Source organism: Papio anubis, chromosome 4 (assembly GCF_008728515.1).
Source record: "Papio anubis isolate 15944 chromosome 4, Panubis1.0, whole genome shotgun sequence".
In the NCBI taxonomy this organism is placed as follows: domain Eukaryota; kingdom Metazoa; phylum Chordata; class Mammalia; order Primates; family Cercopithecidae; genus Papio; species Papio anubis.
The window spans coordinates 156567798-156589289 of record NC_044979.1 but is presented as its reverse complement, the minus strand read 5'-3'; the positions used below and the strand labels follow the sequence as shown (position 1 = coordinate 156589289).

At 32.1% G+C, this 21492-nt stretch overlaps 1 protein-coding gene across 4 annotated transcripts in view; it reads right to left on the bottom strand.

Annotated features, from left to right (window-relative positions):
• The window catches only part of NCAM2 (neural cell adhesion molecule 2), a 549007-nt gene that overhangs the window by 6110 nt on the left and 521405 nt on the right, over positions 1-21492 (bottom strand). For all 4 annotated transcript variants that reach the window (XM_017956502.3, XM_009202421.4, XM_017956504.3 and 1 more), the window contains exon 17: positions 2883-3002. In XM_017956502.3, the coding sequence (XP_017811991.1) occupies positions 2883-3002 (120 nt within the window). The remainder of the gene's footprint in view (positions 1-2882; positions 3003-21492) is intronic.

Genomic DNA, 21492 nt, shown 5'->3' with positions numbered 1-21492 from the left:
AGACCAGCCTGGCCAACACAGTGAAACCAGGTATCTACTAAAATTACGAAAATTAGCCGGAACTCGCTTGAACTGGGAGATGGAGATGGCAGTGAGCTGAGATCATGCCGCTGAGATCATTCAGCATGGGCAACAGAGCAAGACTCCATCTCAAATAATAATGATAATAATAAGTAAAATAAAATAAAATTCAGAAACTGAGTGAATTAACTATATTCCTTGGAACTTAATGCAAATGAACATATTTTAGGACTTGCTCACGTTTTAATATTTACTGTATATGTTTTCTTTTGCCTCTTTTCACTATTGTTTTTCTTGTCACTTTTATATCACTTTGCAACACAGATTTTGAGTTGTTTGCAATTGTAACTTGTGAAGCAATAACAACTTTATTTCTTCATATCAAGACAGTTTCACAAACCTTACTTCGATGCCAATGAATTGTGCTTTCTAGATTTTCCTAAAACTTGCAAATTCAATTGTTTACCATTGTGTACATGACATTTGGAGATGAGTTTTTCTCCCTTAACAACATACTTTTTCCACATCAAGAAAATTAAGTTAGAAATAGTATTCCAGGCCGGGCGCTGTGGCTCATGCCTGTAATTCCAGCACTTTGGGAGGCCAAGGTGGGCAGATCACATGACGTCAGGAGTTCGAGACCAGCCTGACCAACATGCAGAAATCCCGTCTTTACTAAAAATACAAAATTAGCTTGGTGTGGCAGTGTGTGCCTGTAATCCCAGCTACTCGGGAGGCTGAGGCAGGAGAATAGCTTAAATCCAGGAGGCGGAGGTTAAGTGAGCCGAGATAGCGCCATTGCATTCCAGCCTGGGCAACAAGAGTGAAAGTCGTCTCAAAAAGAAAAAAAGAAAGAAAGAAAGAAAGAAGGAAAGAAATAGTATTCCAAGTATTCCAATCCATCTCTGTGACTTTAGCCTTACCATTTTATAATGGAGTGAAAGTTACAATGCTAGTTCCTCTGGGATTTATTTGTAATTTATTTTATATTTTTGAATGAGAAGGGTTAAAACAGATTCTGCAGATCAAAGCTATCAGAACTAATCAAAGTAAGAAATAGGCAAAAACTAGTAATATCCATTGCTGGTAATGAAAAAAAACATTGTACCAATGAGAGCAGGCGGCTATTTTATATGTTATAAATAGTGCAGTCTCAGTTATTCCTTTTTAGCATTCGCAAGTACTGAAAATATTGACAATACAAAGTCACAAAAGCAATATGTCACCTCAAGCATCAAAATGTAGAGAAAACAGTTCTGATTAGAGTTCTGATATTAAGTTAGCATACTACTTAATACAGTTCTTACTCATGAAATATATATTGTTTTTTTATTTTTATTTTTATTTATTTTATTATTATTATTATTATACTTTAAGTTCTAGGGTACATGTGCATAACGTGCAGGTTTGTTACATATGTATACTTGTGCCATGTTGCTGTGCTGCACCCATCAACTCGTCAGCACCCATCAACTCGTCATTTACATCAGGTATAACTCCCAATGCAATCCCTCCCCCCTCTCCCCTCCCCCCTCCCCATGATAGGCCCCAGTGTGTGATGTTCCCCTTTGATGACTTAAGTGCTTTCACCAAACTGATAACTTATTTCTGTGTATAGAGTTTCTCACCACTTATGTTTAGGTAAAATATTTTTAAGATTACTGTTAATCATATTATTTTATATTGGTGATTTATTTTCTATAATGGAGACACAGAGTAGTTATTAAATTACCCTTTTTTCCCAAAATATACCCCAGTCCAAGAGCATATTCTTACCTAGTTTTCATGTACACCTCTTATTTCTAAAGTAGAGAATACAGAACCTACATCTAATACAGTTAATTTGAATTTAGATTGTAATAATCTCTAAACGCAATCACTAAAATTGGCCCGAGGATTTATATTAAATTTTTTTTCTGTAGAGTAGTACTTTGTGTTTGTGTAAATATTAATTATTGCAGCCCCTTGTGGGCAGATAGAGGGAATTTATGAAAATAAAATCATTTTCTTCATCTGTGAAAACCTTTTATCTGTGATTTAGGATGAGAAACCTAAATCAATTTACTCTGCAAGGAAATATTAGGTGTTATAAAAATAAATATTTATTCTGAAAAATAATAAAATTATAAAGTTATTTTGGTGCCCAGTAAAGAAGTGTTTGATCACTATGGCTTCGTTAGTATCGCATACCTCCAATATAATAGTACTATTAACACTTTGTAATAATGTATTTGCTTTGAATTATTCTAATTGACCTATGCATGAATCTAGGCATATATTCATCTTTTCAGGTTTTGTTATCTACTATAGTTTTAATAGCGCTATTAGAGATGCAAAATAAGTAATGTCAAGAATGGAAACCAAGCATCATTTACTGCATAGACATTACACTGATAAACGCTTTAATATTATTTTCTCCTCTGCACAAACATTATTTATTTTTAAAATAGCCTTGCGTATATTTCACTGACATTTATATTCAAAGCGAAGACAAATTTCCTGACATGTCTTTATTTCAGTAAATATAATTATTTTATTTTGAAAGGGAAAACAACACTATCTTAAAAAGACAGACTATTGTTGAAAATCTAAACTCTGTAAGATACTTATCTTTATATACTTTTGCATTAAATTATAGATATATGGGTTATCAGACTTTCTCTGACATTCATACAAAGTCTTCATGAAAAAAGTCTCAATAGAAAATTGATTTTAGATATTCATATGTACTTTCATCGAAAAAGTAAAAGCACTATTCTTTTACAAATAGTTAATATTTAAATATGTAATACAACAATAATAATGTGTTATCATTTTGCCAATACCCATGTGAATAGAAGTAAGCACTCCCAGCTACATACTCAGGTTCTGTTAGTGGTGTGGTTTCATTTGGCTCATTTACTGGGCTCCCATCTTCATGATTAGTAATTCTTTCATCCTCTGTTCTCATCTCCACTATTGGTTCTTTTGATCCATCTTTCCTAGAAACATAAACAAAAACATCTCACCTGTTAAATGTAAAAAGGGATGCATTATGGAACAAACACAGTTGAAAATCACCAAATTCTACCTTCCTCCAAATAAATCCAACTTGGTTAATTTATGAAAACCACTGAAAAATGCTTTTCTGTTTAAATTTATCTCACCATATATTATTACTTAGAAAAAAAGGAAGAAATTCCATTCTTTCTGGATATCTTTTTCTCATCAAAATTGTATCAACTATTTTGCAAAATTGATACACATTTTAAATCCTATTGTACACTTTCTATTTGGAAAAAAATGAAAATATTTTGTTAATAAAATGTATAGCATCAAGTAACTTTCTTTCCCCTCACTAGCCAAATGTTAAAATTTCAAACTATTTTGAAACATTTTTAAAATAATAAAAAAGAAACATTTTAAAATTTTAAAACATTTGAAATACTTTGGAAATGTTGCTTTTATTTCAAAATTTAGAAGATGAAATTTGTGTGTGTTGTTTTCTTTTAAATATGTCTATCAATTTGTATGAAAGATCTTAACTGTAAAATGATTATGGACTTCTAACATATTCAAGTTTTTCAAGAAAATAGCTTAAATAAAGTAATCTTTGTAACATACATGCATACTTCTTCATTTATAACTTCATACTCCAATGTCATCTTTATCAAATTTCAAACATATATGACAGTGAATGTAATTTTTCATAATTGATGAAAAATAGAAAACAATACAAAGTTTCATGTCTCATAACTGAAAAACAACGAAAAAAAGGATAACAAGGAAGTTATTTGGCGATGACAAGGAGTAAAGTGAGATAGAAGACTTGGGAATGAAGTACTCCTAATAAAGATTTAAATAGATACAGAAAAAAAAAAAAACAACTAAGGAAGGGTTGGGGACTTTAATATGTATTCATTCAACAGTCTTCCTGTAAATCTGTACAGTAACACTATTTATAAACTGCCAAAAATTGTAACCAACTTGTCTTCCAATAAATGAATGGATAGTAGGCAATGGATAAATAAGCTGTGGACCATCAGCAAAATTGAAAATTACTCATAATAAAAAATAAATGAGCTACCTACCATGAAAATACATAGCAGAACTTTAAATATAGTTACTAAGGCAATTAAGGCAGTCTGAAATGACTAAATACTTTATAATTCCAACTATATGACATTCTGGAAATGACAAATCCATAATGACAATAATAAAGTCAGTAGTTGCCAGGGACTAGAGGAAGGGTGGCACATTCAGAACATTCAGGGCAGGGAAACTGTTATATTTCTTATCATAATGGTGGATATAGGACATTAAAAGTTGCTCTTAAGAAGCATGTAAACTAGGATTACACGCACACAAAAGCAAGCAAACAACAAATCTACAATGATAAAAAGATTGAACAGACTCTACAAATGCTAAGACTTATATAGAAAAAAATACTAAGGATATAAAACACTTTTGATCAGATCACAGTTACATATTGTTGCTCTTATCTGAGTAGGTAGGTACCTCACATACACATGCATCATAATTTGAAGAATGGGTGTTGATAAGAATAGAAGAAAATCTAGAAGTGAACACACTTTTTAGCCCTGAAAATCAGATGTCTGTAAGAGACAGTGATTAAGACACATTTAGCAACATTCTCTGATAACAGTCCCAAGTAAGTAAGATCTATAGAGTTAGTAAAGATGGATGAAGAGCCCACCACCATTGGATCTTAAGGTTGTTTTGTTTGCTTGTCTCTGTGTTAGTTTTTGTTATTCTTCAATTGATTCCTTTAAAAAATTCTGCATGATAGCAGTGTTTGTGATGACATACAGGATTATACTATTTGTGGAAAAGTGGCTATTGATGATTCTTAGCAAGAAAATGATTCATTTTCTTATATTAACAATTGGTACAAATATGTGATGAAATAAAGCATAATGCAGAAAGAAGAGAGAACTAGTGAGTTCTGATTTTAATTGTTTTCCTTACTAAAAATTAATATGCAAAAAAATATCTTTAAATTAAAAAGAATGAAATAAATATTACTGAAAGGAAATTAAATATTAACAAGAGAAAACAGTAGCCTTTACAATTCTTATTTTTTTCAGTGATCTTTTTAATTTTAATTTTTCTTACATTAATTTTTTTCCAGAGACATTCTACCCAGATATCACATATGAATGAAAATGCATATAGTTATTTTTACACAAATGGTAATATACTAACTGTATGCAATTGAGGCTTTTGAATTAACACTGAGTATTAGCTATAATCTACAAAAGAACATTTAGAGTTGTCTCTTATTTTTTCATGCTGCATACTATGCGGCTGTATGTATGTACCACCATATCTAACACTATGAAATACTACTCATTTATAAAAAGAATGAGGAAGAGATTTATGTGCTGAAATGGAACATTGCAGCTGCTTTTCTATGTGATATAAATTTGCTAAAATTTATATACATATATATGTATGTACATAGAAATATCTGTGTGTGTGTGTGTATCTAGGATATTATTTCTTTACAAACTATAGACCACATGGAAAATTATTGGGAAGGAAAGAAAAAAAGTATTAATGCTTATGTATGAGGTGGCAAATAGGATCAGTATTGATTAAGGTCTTTGATTTCTATTTTTTACATTTGTTTGATTTTTGAGTGTTTAAATAAAATTATATATAATTTTATTAAATTAAATATAAAATTACATATAGATACCGCTTTTGAAACTAAAATATTTGGTTACTTACAGAAATGCTAATATATGTTATGTTGTATTAACATATTTCACATTAAAACTGTAAATGTCTAAATGCACTCTGTCCCTGTCAAATGGTATCCAGTCTGTCATAAAAGGTGATATTATTAAATTAAATATAAATTATATATGTTGGTACTGCTTTTGTAACTAAAATATTTAGCTACTTAAAAAACACTAATACTATGTTATGTTTTATTAATATTAACACAGAGAGAGAGACACGGTTTCCACACATTAAAGACAGTAAATGTCCATGCACTCTGCCCCTGTCAGATGTCATCTGGTATATCATGAGAGGTGATATTATTGATTAATTAATAAGCACACCCTGCCAGAATGTAGGGATTTCATGCAATTAATTAATCATGAAAACAGCTTTGAGAATGATTACTTTAGAAAAGGGAAGAAGAGTAAAAGGGTATACTGTGGTTACCTTAAAATACAAATATGGCTGTAAGGTTTTTAAAACATTGATGTGTTCTACGTTTTATTTCAAAATGCATAATTTATAAAAAGTTTAACTCTACTATGTAGAATAACTTACTTGCAAAGAATTTTAACTTGAATGGAAGGATATGCAAAAATAATCCAAATAAAACACATCCCAAAACAAATTTAATACGGAAAATTTCATGTTCTTTATACCCGCATTGGACAGGAGGTATCATCATGTGAGTTAATATTCTCTTTACTTTCTCAGATTTTCTGATTAATTGCTTGTGATTCAAGTTTGGGCCCATGTATACAGCTAAAATTGAGGAGCAGGTATTTGTGTAATATTTCACTCACAATAACCATTGGATACTACTGTCATGATACCTTTGTAAGGGGGAATGAATGAAAAGGAGATTAGGACTGAACATCCAATAAGATCTCATTCATCTATGTTTTTTTGAATCAACCATGATATTTTCATTTTACATATTATGGAAGGCATGAAAAGGATTCAAATATGCCAATTAGACAACAGCAAAATTTCACTCATTTTTTATAATCTGTGTGCCATTTGTTTCCCAGGGATTATAATAACTTGCTGAAGTTATTTAACTTCTTTTCTGAAATATTTGAAATTATATAATTAGATTTTTTATAGATTTTATTCTGTATATTCACTTTTCCCCAACATCCTTGATTCTTCTTGTTTCTTCCTTATTATTTAGATTAGTGTAATTCAGTATAATAGCCAGTCTTTTGAGGTGATAAATGTGTGGCTGTGATGGAGTAATGATAAATATTTCTAGACACACACGTGTATATGTCTACTAGAAGGTAAATCTTGTTTATTAATGTTTTTCTTTTTCTTCTTGTCTTTCCACTTTCCCATGTACATGTACTCATTATTACAAACTATTAATCATATACATTGTAATTTTCTTTTTTTTTTTTTTTTGAGAGGGAGTCTGGCTCTGTCGCCCGGGCTGGAGTGCAGTGGCCGGATCTCAGCTCACTGCAAGCTCCGCCTCCCGGGTTTACGCCATTCTCCTGCCTCAGCCTCCCGAGTAGCTGGGACCACAGGCGCCCGCCACTTCGCCCGGCTAGTTTTTTGTATTTTTTAGTAGAGACGGGGTTTCACCGTGTTAGCCAGGATGGTCTCGATCTCCTGACCTCGTGATCCGCCCGTCTCGGCCTCCCAAAGTGCTGGGATTACAGGCTTGAGCCACCGCGCCCGGCCTACATTGTAATTTTTAACATCAGGAAAAGAATCTGCTATGATGCCCAGCAATTATAAACTTCAAAGAATAATTTTTGAATTCCATTTGTGTAGACTTTATTTAGACCACTTTTAATTTCATAGCAAAATTGAGAGGGAGATACAGAGATTTCCCATGTATCCCCTGCTCTCACACATGCATAACCTCCCCGATTAGCAACATCTCCCACCAGAGTGGTGCACTTGTTACCCCGATTAGCAACATCTCCCACCAGAGTGGTGCACTTGTTACAATCAACGGACCTACATTGACACATCATTACCCCATATTTATACTTCATATTAAGGTTCACTCTTGGGGTTGTATATTCTGTGTGTTTGAAAATGTTTATAATGACATTTTCCCACAATTATTTTATCAACCACTGATCTTTTCAGTGTCTTTTGTTTTTCTCAAAGCAAAACTATACTTGTCATGTAGTTGGAATTATAAAGTAGGTAGTCTTTTAAAATTGGCTTATTTCACTTAGTAATAATCATCTAAGTTTCCTCCATGTTTCTTCATGGCTTGCTATCTTTTTCCTTTTTAGTGCTGAATAATGTCACATCGTTGGGATCTACCACAGTTTATTCATTCATCTACTGAAGGATGTCTTAATTGCTTCCAAGTTTTGACAGTTACAAAACAAGCTTCTGAAAACATCAGTGTTCAGGTTTTGGTGTAGACAGACACTTTCAACTTCTTTGAGTAAATATTAAGGAGCTCAAATAACAAATTTTAAGGTAAAAGTATATTTATTTTCTTGAGAAGCTGCTAAATTGTCTTCCAAAGTGATTGTATCACTGCATTTCCATCAGCAATGAATGAGATGTCCTGTTGCTTCACATCTAGCATTTGGTGTTGTCAGTGTTCTAGATGCTGACCATTTCAATAGGCTTGCAGTGGTACAGTAGCTCATTTTAATTTTCATTTCCCTGGTTCATAGGATTTGAAATATCTTTTCATAGGCTTATTTACTATTTGTATATCTTCTTTAATTAGGTGTGTATTAAATATTTTGGCCCACTTTCTAATTGGGCTCTTCTTTTTATTACATAGAGTTTAAGAATTATTTGTATATTTCATATAATAGTCTTTTGTCAGTTATGTTTTTTGCAAATATTTCCCCCATTCTGTGATTTGTCTTTTCATTCACTTAACAGTGTATTTTGCAGAGCATAAATTTTTAATTTGATAGAAGTCCAGCTTATCATGAGGTCAGGAGTTTGAGACTATCCTGGCTAACATGGTGAAACCCCATCTCCATTAAAAATACAAAAAATGAGCAAGGCATGATGACACACACCTGTAATTCCAGCTACTCAGGAGGCTGAGGCAGGAGAATCACTTGAACCCAGGAGGTGGAGGTTGCAGTGAGCCGAGATCAGGCCACTGCACTCCAGCCTGGACAACAGAGCAAGACTCCGTCTCAAAAAACAAACAAACAAACAAACAAACAAACAAAACAAACAAAAACACCTTTCTTTCATGGATTGCACTTTTGGTGTTGAATCCAAAAATTCACTACCAAAACCAAGGTCATCTAGATTATCTGCCATGTTTTCTTCTAGTAGTTTTACAATTTTTTGATTTACATATAGGTCGATATTACATTTTGAGTTAATTTTTATGAAGTGCATAATGTCTGTGACTAGATATATATTTTTTCTTATGGATTACAGTTGTTCCAGTACCATTTGTTGAAAATATCATCTTTTCACCATAGTACTGCCTTAACTATGTATGACATGTCAGTTCACTTGAGTATATTTATGTGAGTCTATTTCTGGGGTTTTTATTTGGTTCCATTAATTTATTTGTTTATTCTTTGGCCAACATCACATTGTCTTGTTTACTGTAGCTTATAGTAAGTGTTGAAGTTAGATAGTGTCAGTCCTACAAATTTATACTTTCAATATTACTTTGGTTATTGTGGGTCTTTTGCCTCTCTATGTAATAAACTTTAGAATCAATTTGTCAATATTCACATAGTAACTTGTGATTTTTTGGGGATTACATTTACTCTACAGATCAAGTTGGGAAGAGCTGACATCTTGTCCACATTGAGTCTTTCTATCCATGAACGTGAAATAACTCTCCATTTATTTTATTCTTTTATTTTCTATCATCAGTTACATAGTTTTCTTTATATAGATCTTGTCCATATTTTATTAGATATATGCCTGAGTATTTAATTTTGTGGGGTGCTGATGAAAAGAATAATTTTGTTTTTAACTTCAAATTTCACTTGTTTATTGCTGTTATATTTTTTATTTTTGCATATTAATTGATTTTTGCATATTAATCTTTTAGCCTGCAACCTTGCTATAATCATTGATTATACCCAGGTGTTTTTTCAGACTTTTTTCGTAGACTATCATGTCATCAGCAAACACAGAGAGTTTTATTTCTTCCTTCCCAATGAATATGCCTTTTATTTCCTTTCCTTGTCTTATTGCTTTAGCTAGTTCTTCCAGTACAATGTTGAAAAGAATTAGGGAGAGAGGATATTCTTGAGTTTTTCCTAATCTTAGTGGGGACAGCTTCTAGTTACTCACTAAGATGTAAAGAAGGATGTAAGTTGTAGCTTTTTAGATATCCTTTATTAAGTTAAGGAAGGTCCACCCCTTGTTCTTATTGAAAACCTTTATTATGAATGGGTATCAAATTTTGTGAAATAATTTTATGCATATATTAATATGATTTTATGATTATTTTTCTTTATTATCTTGATGTGTTGGATTTACATTGATTTTTTAATGTTGAATCAGACTTGCATACCTGGGATAAATCCCACATGGGTGTAATATACAGTTTATTTATAAATTGTTGGATTTGACTTGCTAATGTTTTATAAATGGTGATTTTTCATTTATGTTTAGAAATATATTGGCCTGTAGTTTTCTTGTCATCTCTCTGTCTGTTTTTAGCATTTCAATAATTCTGGCTTCATAGAATGAGAAAGTAATCTCTCTATTTCTATCTTTTGAAATAGAATGTAGATAATTGATATAAGTTAATGTCTAAACGTTTGGTAGAATTCACCACTGAACCTGTCTGGACTTGGTGCTTTCTGTCTGGGGAGACTACTAATTATTAATTCAATTTGTTTGATGGATATAAAGGTCTGTTCAGATTGTTTCTGTCTTTGTGACATTTAGCTGATTGCGTCTTTCAATGAATTTCTCTATTTCACTTTGGTTATCAAATTATTGGCATAAAGTTGCTCATGGCATTACTTTATTATCCTTTGAATGACAATGCTGTCTATCGTAATTATTCCTTCTTTATTTCTGATATTATTGTGTTTTTCTCTCTCTATCTCTGTCTTCTTTTATTTTTCCAAGTTAGCTTAGGTATAGACTTAGCAATTTTGTTAATCTTTTAAAAGAACCAGCTTTCGGTTTTAATTTTCTCTATTGATTTTGCTTTGAAATTTATTAACTTCTTCTGCAATATTTATTATTTGTTTTCTTCTGCTTACTTTGAACTTAATCTGCTCTTCTTTTCCCAGTGTCCTGAGGTAGAAATCTAGATAATTCACTTTAAGTCTTTCTTATATTCTAATATATGTATGCAAGGAAATTGCCCTCTAAACATTGCTTTCACTTCATCCCCAAAATTTTGATTTGCTGTGTTTTCATTTTCATTTAGTTTAGAATATTTAAAAATTTCTTTTGAGATAGTTTTCTTGGACCTGTGTGTTACTTAAATGTACATGGTTTAATCTTCAAGCATTTGGAGTATTTTCTGGCCTTCTTTTATTGATTTGTAGTATAATTCCATTGTGGTATGAGAGCAGACATTGTACAATTTCTATTTATAAAATGCTTTAAAGTGTGTCATGTGACCTAGGGTGTGATCTATCTTGGTGCATATCCTAGGCAAGCTTGAGAATTGTATGTATTCTGCTGTTATTAGATGTAGTCCACTGATGACATATATAGTTGATAGATGTTGTTTGATTAAGCAATGTCCTTACTGATTTTACTTTTTTCTCCTTTTTCTCTTAAAATTTTCCCATTTTTTCGTACTTTTTTCCTCTTTGTATTCCACCCCCGCCAACCTTTTTTCCTTTGAGATGGAGTTTCGCTCTTATTGCCCAGGCTGGAGTGCGATCTCAGTTCACAGCAACCTCTGCCTCCTGGATTCATGTATTCAATGTTAAAGTCTCCAGCTATAAAAGTGGATACCTGTGTTTCTCATTAAGTTGTATTAATTTTTGCCTCTCATATTTTTATGCTTTGTTGTTAAACATATACATGTTAAAGATCGCTATATTTTCCTTAAGAAATGACCCCCTTATGATTAGGTAATACCCGTTTAGAAACCTGATAACTTTCCTTGTTGTGAAGTCGACTGTATCTGGAATCAATATTTCCACTCCTGCTTTCATTTGATTTGTGTTAGCATAGTATGTCTTTTTCTATCTATTTATCTTTGATTTACTTGTGTCATTATACTTATTGTGTGTTTTTTTTGTGCGTGTGAACAATATCTGGTTTGGTCTTGTTTATTTTGTTTTATTTTTTTTAATCTACTCTGACAGTCTCTGCCTTGCAATTGATCTATTTAGATAATTATAATTTTAAGGTAATTGTTTATACAATGGATTCATATCTAGTATATTTGTAACTATTTTATTTGTTGCCCTTATTCTTTATTTCAGTTTTTGTCTTTCACTTTTTTTCTGTCTTTGGCGATTTCAATTGAGCATTTTATGTGATTTAATTGTCTTTCCTTAGCATATCAATTATACTTTTTAAAATTTGTTTATTTGTTGTTCAAGAATTTTCAAAATACATTTCCAATGAACTGAATGAAGTCAATTTTCAAATAACACTGTACTGCTTCATGGGTAGCAGGAGTTCCTCATGATAAGTTATTTCTAAGTCTTTCCTCTCATCCCTTATATCATTGTTATCATTCATTTAGCCTATATACAGTATATATACATAATATAATAAAATATATTGTTTTCATTATTTTCAATAATCTTATGAATAAGAATAAGAAAAGTAAACGTTTTTAATTTATCTTCACTTAGTCTTTCTCTGATGCACTTCCTTTCTTTAAACATATATTAGGGAAAGGACAGCCTCTTCAATAAACTGTGCTGGGCAAACTTGATAGATATCCATATGCAAAAGCATAAAACCAGACCCCTATCTCTCACCATATACAAAGATCAAATCAAAATTGATTAAAGACTCAAGCCTAAGATCTGAACCCGTGAAACTACTAGCGGAAAAAGTTGGGGAAATTTTTCAGGACATTGGTCTGGGCAAATATTTATTGAGTAAGACCTAAAGAGCACCAGCAACCAAAACAAAAAATGGACAGATGGAATCACATCAAGCTTAAAAGGTTTTGAACAGCAATGGAAACAATCAGTAAAGTGAAGAGACAACTTACAGAATAGAAGAAAATATTTGCAAACTATTCAATTAACAAGGAATTAATAACCAGGATATATTCAGGAAGTCAATTCAATAGCAAAACAACAACAAGAAATAACAACAACAGCAAAACATAAAACAAACAAGTCCAATTGAAAAATGATCAAATGATTCGGAGATCTGAGTTTCTAGTTTAAAGTATTTTTCTACTCTGAAGAACTTGTTCAGGGCCAGGCACAGTGGCTCACACCTGAAATCCCAGCACTTTGGGAGACCGAGGTGGGTGGAGGTCAGGAGTTTGAGATCAGTCTGGCCAACGTGGCGAAACCCAGCCTCTACTAAAAATACAAAAATTAGCCGGGCATGGTATCACATGCCTGCAATCCCAGCTCCTCAGGAGTCTGAGGCGGGAGAATTGCTTGAATCTCGGAAGGGAAAGGTGGCAGTGAGCCGAGATCACACCACTGCATTCCAGACCAGGCAACAGAGTAAAATTCTGTCTCAAAAAAAAAGAACTTGTTCAAACATTTCTTGCAAGTCATATCCATTGGCAAAAAATGCCCTCTACTTTTGTTTGTCTGAGAAAGGATATTCTTTCTGCTGCACATGTGAAGGATAATTTCGCATTTCACAGAATCAGAATTCTAAACTACTGGGGTTTTCTCTCTCAACACTAAAAATACTTCACTGTCTTCTTGTTTGTATGACTTCTGCAGAAAAATCAGATGTAAAACTTATTTTTCCTCCATCAGTAAGGGTGTTTTTACCTCTGGCTCTGTTGCTCCTTTCAGTATTATATATAGATAAGGAATATATATAAATATATTATTCATTCATATATAGTCACATTATATATAGTATTCATTTATATATTCATATTCATACAGTATTCATTCATATATTCATATTCATATATAAATGTAGTATTCATTCATATATATTCATATTCATATATAAATATAGTATTCATTTATATTCATATATAAATATTCATATATATTCATATATAAAATATATAAATACACTTTTCATTTGTATAGGTGAATATGAATAATATAGTTATATCTATACTTATATATGGATATATATATGTTAATTTTCTGCAGTTTGAATATGATGTATATATGTGGGCTTTTTTTTTTACATGTTTAAATTTACACATTTGAATTTCCTGGATCTATGATATGGTGCCTGACATTAATTTAGTGAAATTCTGTCATTATTGCTTCAAATATTTCTTCTGTTTATTTCTCCCTGTCTTCGTTTTTTAATATTACCAATATGCATATATTATGGCTTCTGTATTTTCTCCATGGTTCTTGGATATTATGTTCTGGTTCTTTTGTTTGTTTGTTTGTTTGTTTGTTTGAGTCTTTTTTTTTTCTTATTTCCTTTTTGCCTTTCCATTTTGGCACTTTCTGCTGAGATATCTTCAAGCTCAGAGATTCTTTCTTCAGCTCTTTCTATTCTAATAAGCCTATCAAAGACATTCCTCTTTTCTAGAATCTTCATCTCTGTGCTTGCATACATTGCACATCTGTTATTGCTTATTGTCTACCTTGTCTGTTAGAGTTCCTAGCATGTTAATCATCGATATTTTAAATTCCTGGTCTGATAATTCCAACATCGCCATCATATCTAAATCTGGTCTAATGCTGCCTCTCTCTTCAAATTGTGTTTTTTGCTGTTTAGTACTGCTTGTAATTTTTTTCCTGACAGCTAGACATAACTGAGTAGGGGTAAATGTTATCAATAATCCCTTAGTATTAAGGAGGTAATGTGTGGGGCAGAAGAAGAGTCTATCATCCCATGATTAGGTCTCAGTCCTTTAGTGAGTCCGTGACTCTGGCTGTAAACTTCACAAGCATTTCTCAGATCCTCCCACAACCTTGGTGGGACAGAATGACCAGAGTGGGCTGGAGCTGGGGATTTCCAGGGGGAAACCTAGAGCTGGGTGCTGTTGGTTATTTCCATTCTCCAGGTCAGTTAGGCTCTGTTAAAAACTCCACGTTAGGCTCTGGTTAAACAGTTTCTCCTGAGAGTAGACTTTGTTAAGAACAGAACGCTCTGGTATATTTTAATTCGTTACTTCCCCCTTCCTTTTCCAGAAACACAAGGAGCTATTTCTCCAATATTCATTGTAGGAACTTGGTTAAGCTCATGAAGGTAAAATCCTCAGAAGCACAGGACCTCCTATGACTAAGTTGTCCTGGAGTTTTCAACTCACAGACTTGTCCACATCGAGCCTCAACCAATTCATCAATAACATTTTACATTTTTTTCCTATTCCAGAACTGGTTCTCATAGACGTTTCTGCTGACAGGTTTCTGCTCTGATAAGTCGTGATCTTCTGTATCTGCCTCTCTGTCTGTTAAATTTTCAGGACGGCAGTTTGCAGTAACACCACATTTTTCTTATGAATCTAAGAAGAATTGTTGATTTCAGTTTGTTTAGCTTTCAGTTTGTTAGGAGAGAGTGGCAACTTTTAATCTCCTTGCATGCTGGGCTGAAAACCGGGGGTATTGTTTTGTTTTGTTTTTCAGTGTTATTCAGAAAATACAATTGATATTTCATATCTATTTCTTCAGTTTTTGTATCAAATCCTACTTTTTCTTATAACAAAGCCTTTTATGCAATCCATTCCCTCTGCCTGAAGAACCATTTTCCACACACCCCACCACATACACACTTCAGCTAGTTAATTCCTACTCTTCCTTATGCTTTAGTTCTTTCACAAGTTGCTTAGATAAATATGAGTAGGTAAATTATTTATTTTTACATAACATTTATAAAAAATTATTTATTTATCATTTGATTTTTTTAAAATTAAAATGTGTTTCCTGCCAGAATGAAAGTTTCCTGACAGAAAGGAATGAGTCTCCTTTTTCACAAGTTGTAGTCACAGAAGTTAGAATTGTCTCTTGTTATATAGATGTCCAATAAATATTTTTAATATTAATGCTTAGTAAATTATGCTTGAGTAAATAACAGTAAAAATATAATTTGTTAAAAATGTATTGTTAGTCATTCTGATAAGAAAACTTTCAGAATGCAAGATATGTAGTAATTTAAATTAATAAGAACCAAATTAAAATTAAAATAGAACTTTACATGAATACTATCCTCTAGGACATTGATCTTAATTTATTTTTTCTCTGCTGTGAGATGCTCTTAAAACAAAAATGCTCTAGGTGTAATTAATGTGGTTTTAGTAAATTGTCATAGTCATAAGTTTTGAAAATATGAAAGAGCTAGTCTCAGAATGCTTGGGATCATGTTTAGAAGCTAGTATAAATCCGAACAGTCAAATCAATTATATCCTACTTCTCATTAAGATTTTATATCTTTTTCCAACTTGAACACTACATTTTTTAAGAGTTGAAAGCTGTTTTCCCAAGGCAGAAGAAATTTATATAAAAATTGTGTGATCAATAATATATGTGGAATTAACCACATCTTTTCATTTACCCAATTCCTTAAGGTTAATTAAACTCAGCAGGACTGAAAAACAGAGGTGTTGGTGGACAAATTAACAAATAGTAGGGTTATATAAAAATAAACAGCACAACTGCATACATCTGGCTGTTTGCACAGTCAAACAAAGGCATGAAGGTACATTTTGATTTCTCTCTTTCCCTAACCCAAATATGACATCAATCAGGTAGTTGACACTACCTCAACTATGTCTGTAATATACCCACTCTTATGTAAGTGTAATACCACCGCCTTGGGCCAAAAACAAAACAAAACAAAACAAACAAACAAAAACAACATTTTTCATCTGGATTACTTCAAGCTCCTCTTACCTGGTCTCCCTGATTTTAAATCATTCCCCTAAATCTACCAGGCCCAATAACACATTCCTCATACAATAGCAAAAGTCATATTCTTAAAACTCTTCTAGTAGTTTTCTATTTCAAATAAAATTCAGACCCTTTTCTTTGACGCAAGAAGATGGAATAATAATTTGGCCCCTAGATAATTTCCCAATCTGATATTTATACCAGTTTCTCTTTCTTTGACTCTCACCAATAAGCTTCATTTGTCCTTGAACATAGCAAGCTTATTCCCATGTTAGAATCTTTACATTAATTGTTTTACATCTGCCTAGCATGTTCTGTCCCTTGATTGTTATATTACTGACTCCTTATTACCCAACCTTAGGCTTTATGTCACCTCCCTGAGAGGTGTTTATGACACAGTATCAAATAACAACTTAACATCCTGCCTTTCATTTGTTTACTGCTTATCACTACTGGACATTTCATTTTTAGTTAACATTTATGAACTTCCATCTTCCACAACAACTTGAAATCCATGTGAACAAAATTATTGTTTGCTTTGCTTACTAATTTGTTCTCAAGTTCTATAAAAGTGCTTATAACCTGGCATTTATTCCATAAATATTTGCTCAGTGGATGAGCAAAAGAGAAGACTTGCAAAATTTAATTTATATCTCTATCTCTACCTTTATATATAATAACATATATATAGTATATGTAATGATGTTACTATATGTAATATTTATTCAATGTGTTTTATCATGTGCCTCTATTTAAATAAAACTAAAACTAACTTTTGTGATCTGTTCATTTAGGAAGATAATGTAAAAATACAGACAATTATTGGTAAGCATAAAAGGTACTGATGAAGAAAGCAAAAGATATTGGAAATGAATTGATTCCACTGTATTTACCATGTCTCTTATTTGTATCTTGTTTAGTGTGCAGTAGAGGCTAATTTATGTTAGTTCTTTAGTTTATTCCATCTCTAATAAATATGCAGTTTGCATTTTGTTTGAGAACAATTGAATCTAATTTTTGAACTGAAATATACTAATTACCATCTCATGAAGTAAAAATATCCCTTACAGAATATATATAACAAATGGTCACAAACAATTTAGTAAAATTGAAATAGGCTTGGTGATGTAAAAAAAAAAAAAATGTAGCTATGAAGAATTGATTCTCCTGTATTTCTAACCCTGATGCATAATTATTATTAAATGTCAGGTATTATAAGGGTAATTTTACATATATTGCATGTATTTTACATATATTGAATATATATACAGAATATATATAACAGAATATATATAACAAACATATATGTAACAATACAGAATGTATATAACAAATGGTCATAGACAAACAATTTAGTAAAATTGAAACAGGCTTGGTGATGTAAAAAAAAAAATGTAGCTATGAAGAATTGATTCTCCTGTATTTCTAACCCTGATGCATAATTATTATTAAATGCCAGGCATTGTAAGGGTAATTTTACATATATTGCATTTGCTTATGTCACACAACATGTGGAGCAGAAATGCAAATGAGAATTTATGGGTAAAGAAACTAACGTTCACAGAAGTCAGAATGACTTGTCTAAGGGTACTGGGATTCAAGCTCGTCTATTTTTCCACCGGTTCTTGGAGTCTTTTCACAGCTACTTAAAAATAGGCTGAAAATGGTACTCCCTTACAATGTGATAGTTTTATTTTATTTTATTTTTATTTTTTCTTGAGATGAAGTCTCACTGTATAGCCCAGGCTGGAGTGCAGTGGCGCCATCTTGTTTCACTGCAGTGCTGACTGGCAGGTTCAAGCGATTCTCCCATCTCAGACTCTAGCAGCTGGAATTACAGGCATGCGCCATCACATCATGCTAATTTTTGTAGTTTTAGTAAAGACAGGGTTTAGCTACGTAAGCCAGGCTGGTCTTGAACTCCTGACCTCAGGTGATCCACCCACCTCGGCCTCCCAAAGTGCTGGGATTACAAGCGTGAGCCACCGCGCCTGGCCGTGTTAAAGTTTTAAGTCAGTACTTAGTGAGGGAAAACTGATCAGACTCGAGTTAGGTTTTAAAAACAATATGTCACAGGAACACAGAGCTTTCTAACCCTCTAGTTCCTTGCAGACTATCTACAGAATAGAAGGAAGAAACTAGTGTCTTCTTATATGTGACAGAAAAAGACCATTTTGTGCAATGTTAATGTTAATATGAATAAATGCCAGTGACCAAGGAGCTTATACTTTGTTCAGAATGGCTTATTTAAAACAACGCTAAGAAATTAATCCAAAAATATGTAATAAAGGATATAAGAATATGACAAATGGAATGAAACAGGAGTACACAGATGAAACAGGGTTTTAGCCAAGTTAATGAAATAGAAAATCTTTATTGAGCTAGAAGCATTTGAAATGGAATTGAAGTGGAACTGGAAATATACTTATTCCATTGACAGACATGGGGACCACAGAAACAGAAAATAATTTGGGAGTCATCATTCTAAGTTAGATTTCAGTCATTTTGAATTACTACCATTTTGTTTAGAAATAGACACACACAGGCATCCTGATGCCCAGGAGAATGATAAGGACCAGACATAGATATTTATTTGGTATTCATACATGTAGAGGTGATATTTGGAGTTATGGGATAAATTATACATAAAGAAAGAGAGCTGAGGAGGAAACACAGAGAATTAAGATGATACAGAGTCTTGGAAGGGCATGGTAGAATGTCATTAAGGGAACATGTAAACAATATCACATTATCCAAGATGGTTTGAGAATTTGAAAACTAAAGTAAGACATAAGAGATTTGATCAACATAAAATCTCTCAACTGAAAAGAGCAGCTTTAGTGAAGCATAAGCCAAAAATAGAAGAGATTGAGCAATGAGGGAGGAAGTTGAAAGTGGAAAAAAAAAATACAGATGGTTGACTGTTCTAGATTTTCTCAATAGAAAGAGCCAGATTTGAAAAAAGAGAAAAAACACCAGTATACAAAATAAAATATGACATTACAGGAACATTTAAAAGTGAAGTTTCTTGAATTTTAGGTACATAGAAGTTCAGGAGAATTTTAGTATTTAAAAAATAGATTAAAAGCCTTTGTTTTTTAATTTTGAAAAATAAATCTCAGTTGGCATATGGGATTTCATTATAAGAAAAATAATGATTACGTCTGCCTTAGAATTGAAAAAAAAACTTTTATAATTAGATTATTAAAATATTTGCCAAACTAATAATTATTCGCCAAACTAATTTTTAGTTTATATTTTAAATAAAATATATTACTTGCCAAACTAATTTTTATCTCATTGGTCTCCCCATTTGTTAGCACTGATGTTATGAAATGCTTGTGCAAGGTTTTGTTCTTATTTCTCAGAGATTGTAAACCTTACTCTCCTTTTCTGAGTAATCCAAACTTTTCTGTAAGAAGTCAGACACTAAAGAGTACAAACTGTAGATGTGGTTCTTTGGGGAGTAATTGCAAGGGTAGGATGCCTTTTATTCCTTTTGTTTTCTAAAATTGTGTTTTGGTCATTTCTACATCCATTCTATACGTGGACACACAGTATGCTTCTGGCTCCCGCAAACTCCTGAGATCTTATCAACTGTAGAGTTATTTACTGAACAGTTCATAATTGGAGTGAAATAATTGTAGATTTGTAAAGAAAGTTTAAAATCGCATGGCCCATGGTTTCATTTTTATAGGCAAGGAAAAAGAAACTCTAAAATTGATGTCTTCTTCAGTTATAAATGATAAAATGTAATAAGAGGATTTCAAACACCTAAACCTATCAGTTAATTCTAGCTAAGTCTGGTCATTGTGTAGTACTTTACATGAGTTTAAGTTGCCATTGTTTATAGTGTCTTATCAGTATTCTTTACTGTTCATGGTCATACCCAGGGTGAGTGTCCATAATACCTTGCATTTGAATTATAGTATTACAGGTAGTAAATTAAATTTTCCACTGAATTAATTCTATCAAAATTACTTTATTCAATGAAATGAGAATTGGGAAAAGTCAGCAATTTTTGAAACTTAAAAAGTAAATTAGAGAAAATATCTTAAGTTACGAAAGCAATTTGCTTTGTTTCTAGCAAAAATAAAAATAATTCTGTTTAAAATTTAGAGAATATCTTGATGATTTCACTATGTTTCATGGGTATACGTATCTTAAGACGAGTGGTCATAGATAGAAATATTTTTTAAAATTTTATTGTTTAGTTATAATGCATTCTAATGAATAACTCTTTACTGAAGTAAGGGAATTGGTCCTAAGGTTACTGCACTCATTTTCTGCATAAGTCAAGTGGTGTCATGACCCTGATAAATAGCCCTCTTTGGATTTGTGCAGAACACCATCTGCTTAAACATATGCAGCAACCTAAAAGGACTGCATGTGAAAGAATGAGGTACTTTTAAAATTTCACTTCATAAGTAAATCTAGATTCTTTAAAAAGCTCACACAAGTTATTACTGATTTGTTGCTTAAAATAGTTTATCTTGCAAAGATATTAATTCTCTTTCAATGATCTACAAAATTAATGCAGTCCCAGTAAAAATTGTAGCATTTTTAACATTTGGAATTGCAAGTCGGTTTAAATGGATACGTGAATCAAGACTAGCAAAACAATCTTGAAGAACAACAAACTTGGAGAACTTATTCTATCAGTTAGAAAACAACTATGGCAAAGATTTAGAGATTAATAAAGCCTGGTGTTGGTGAAAGGATAGAGAAGGTGAAAAATGGAATAGAATAAGAAGAACAGAAACAGGCCTATTTGAATTCTGCCATTTGAGATGTCACAACCATGGCACTGCTATTAGTGAGAAAAGAATGACAT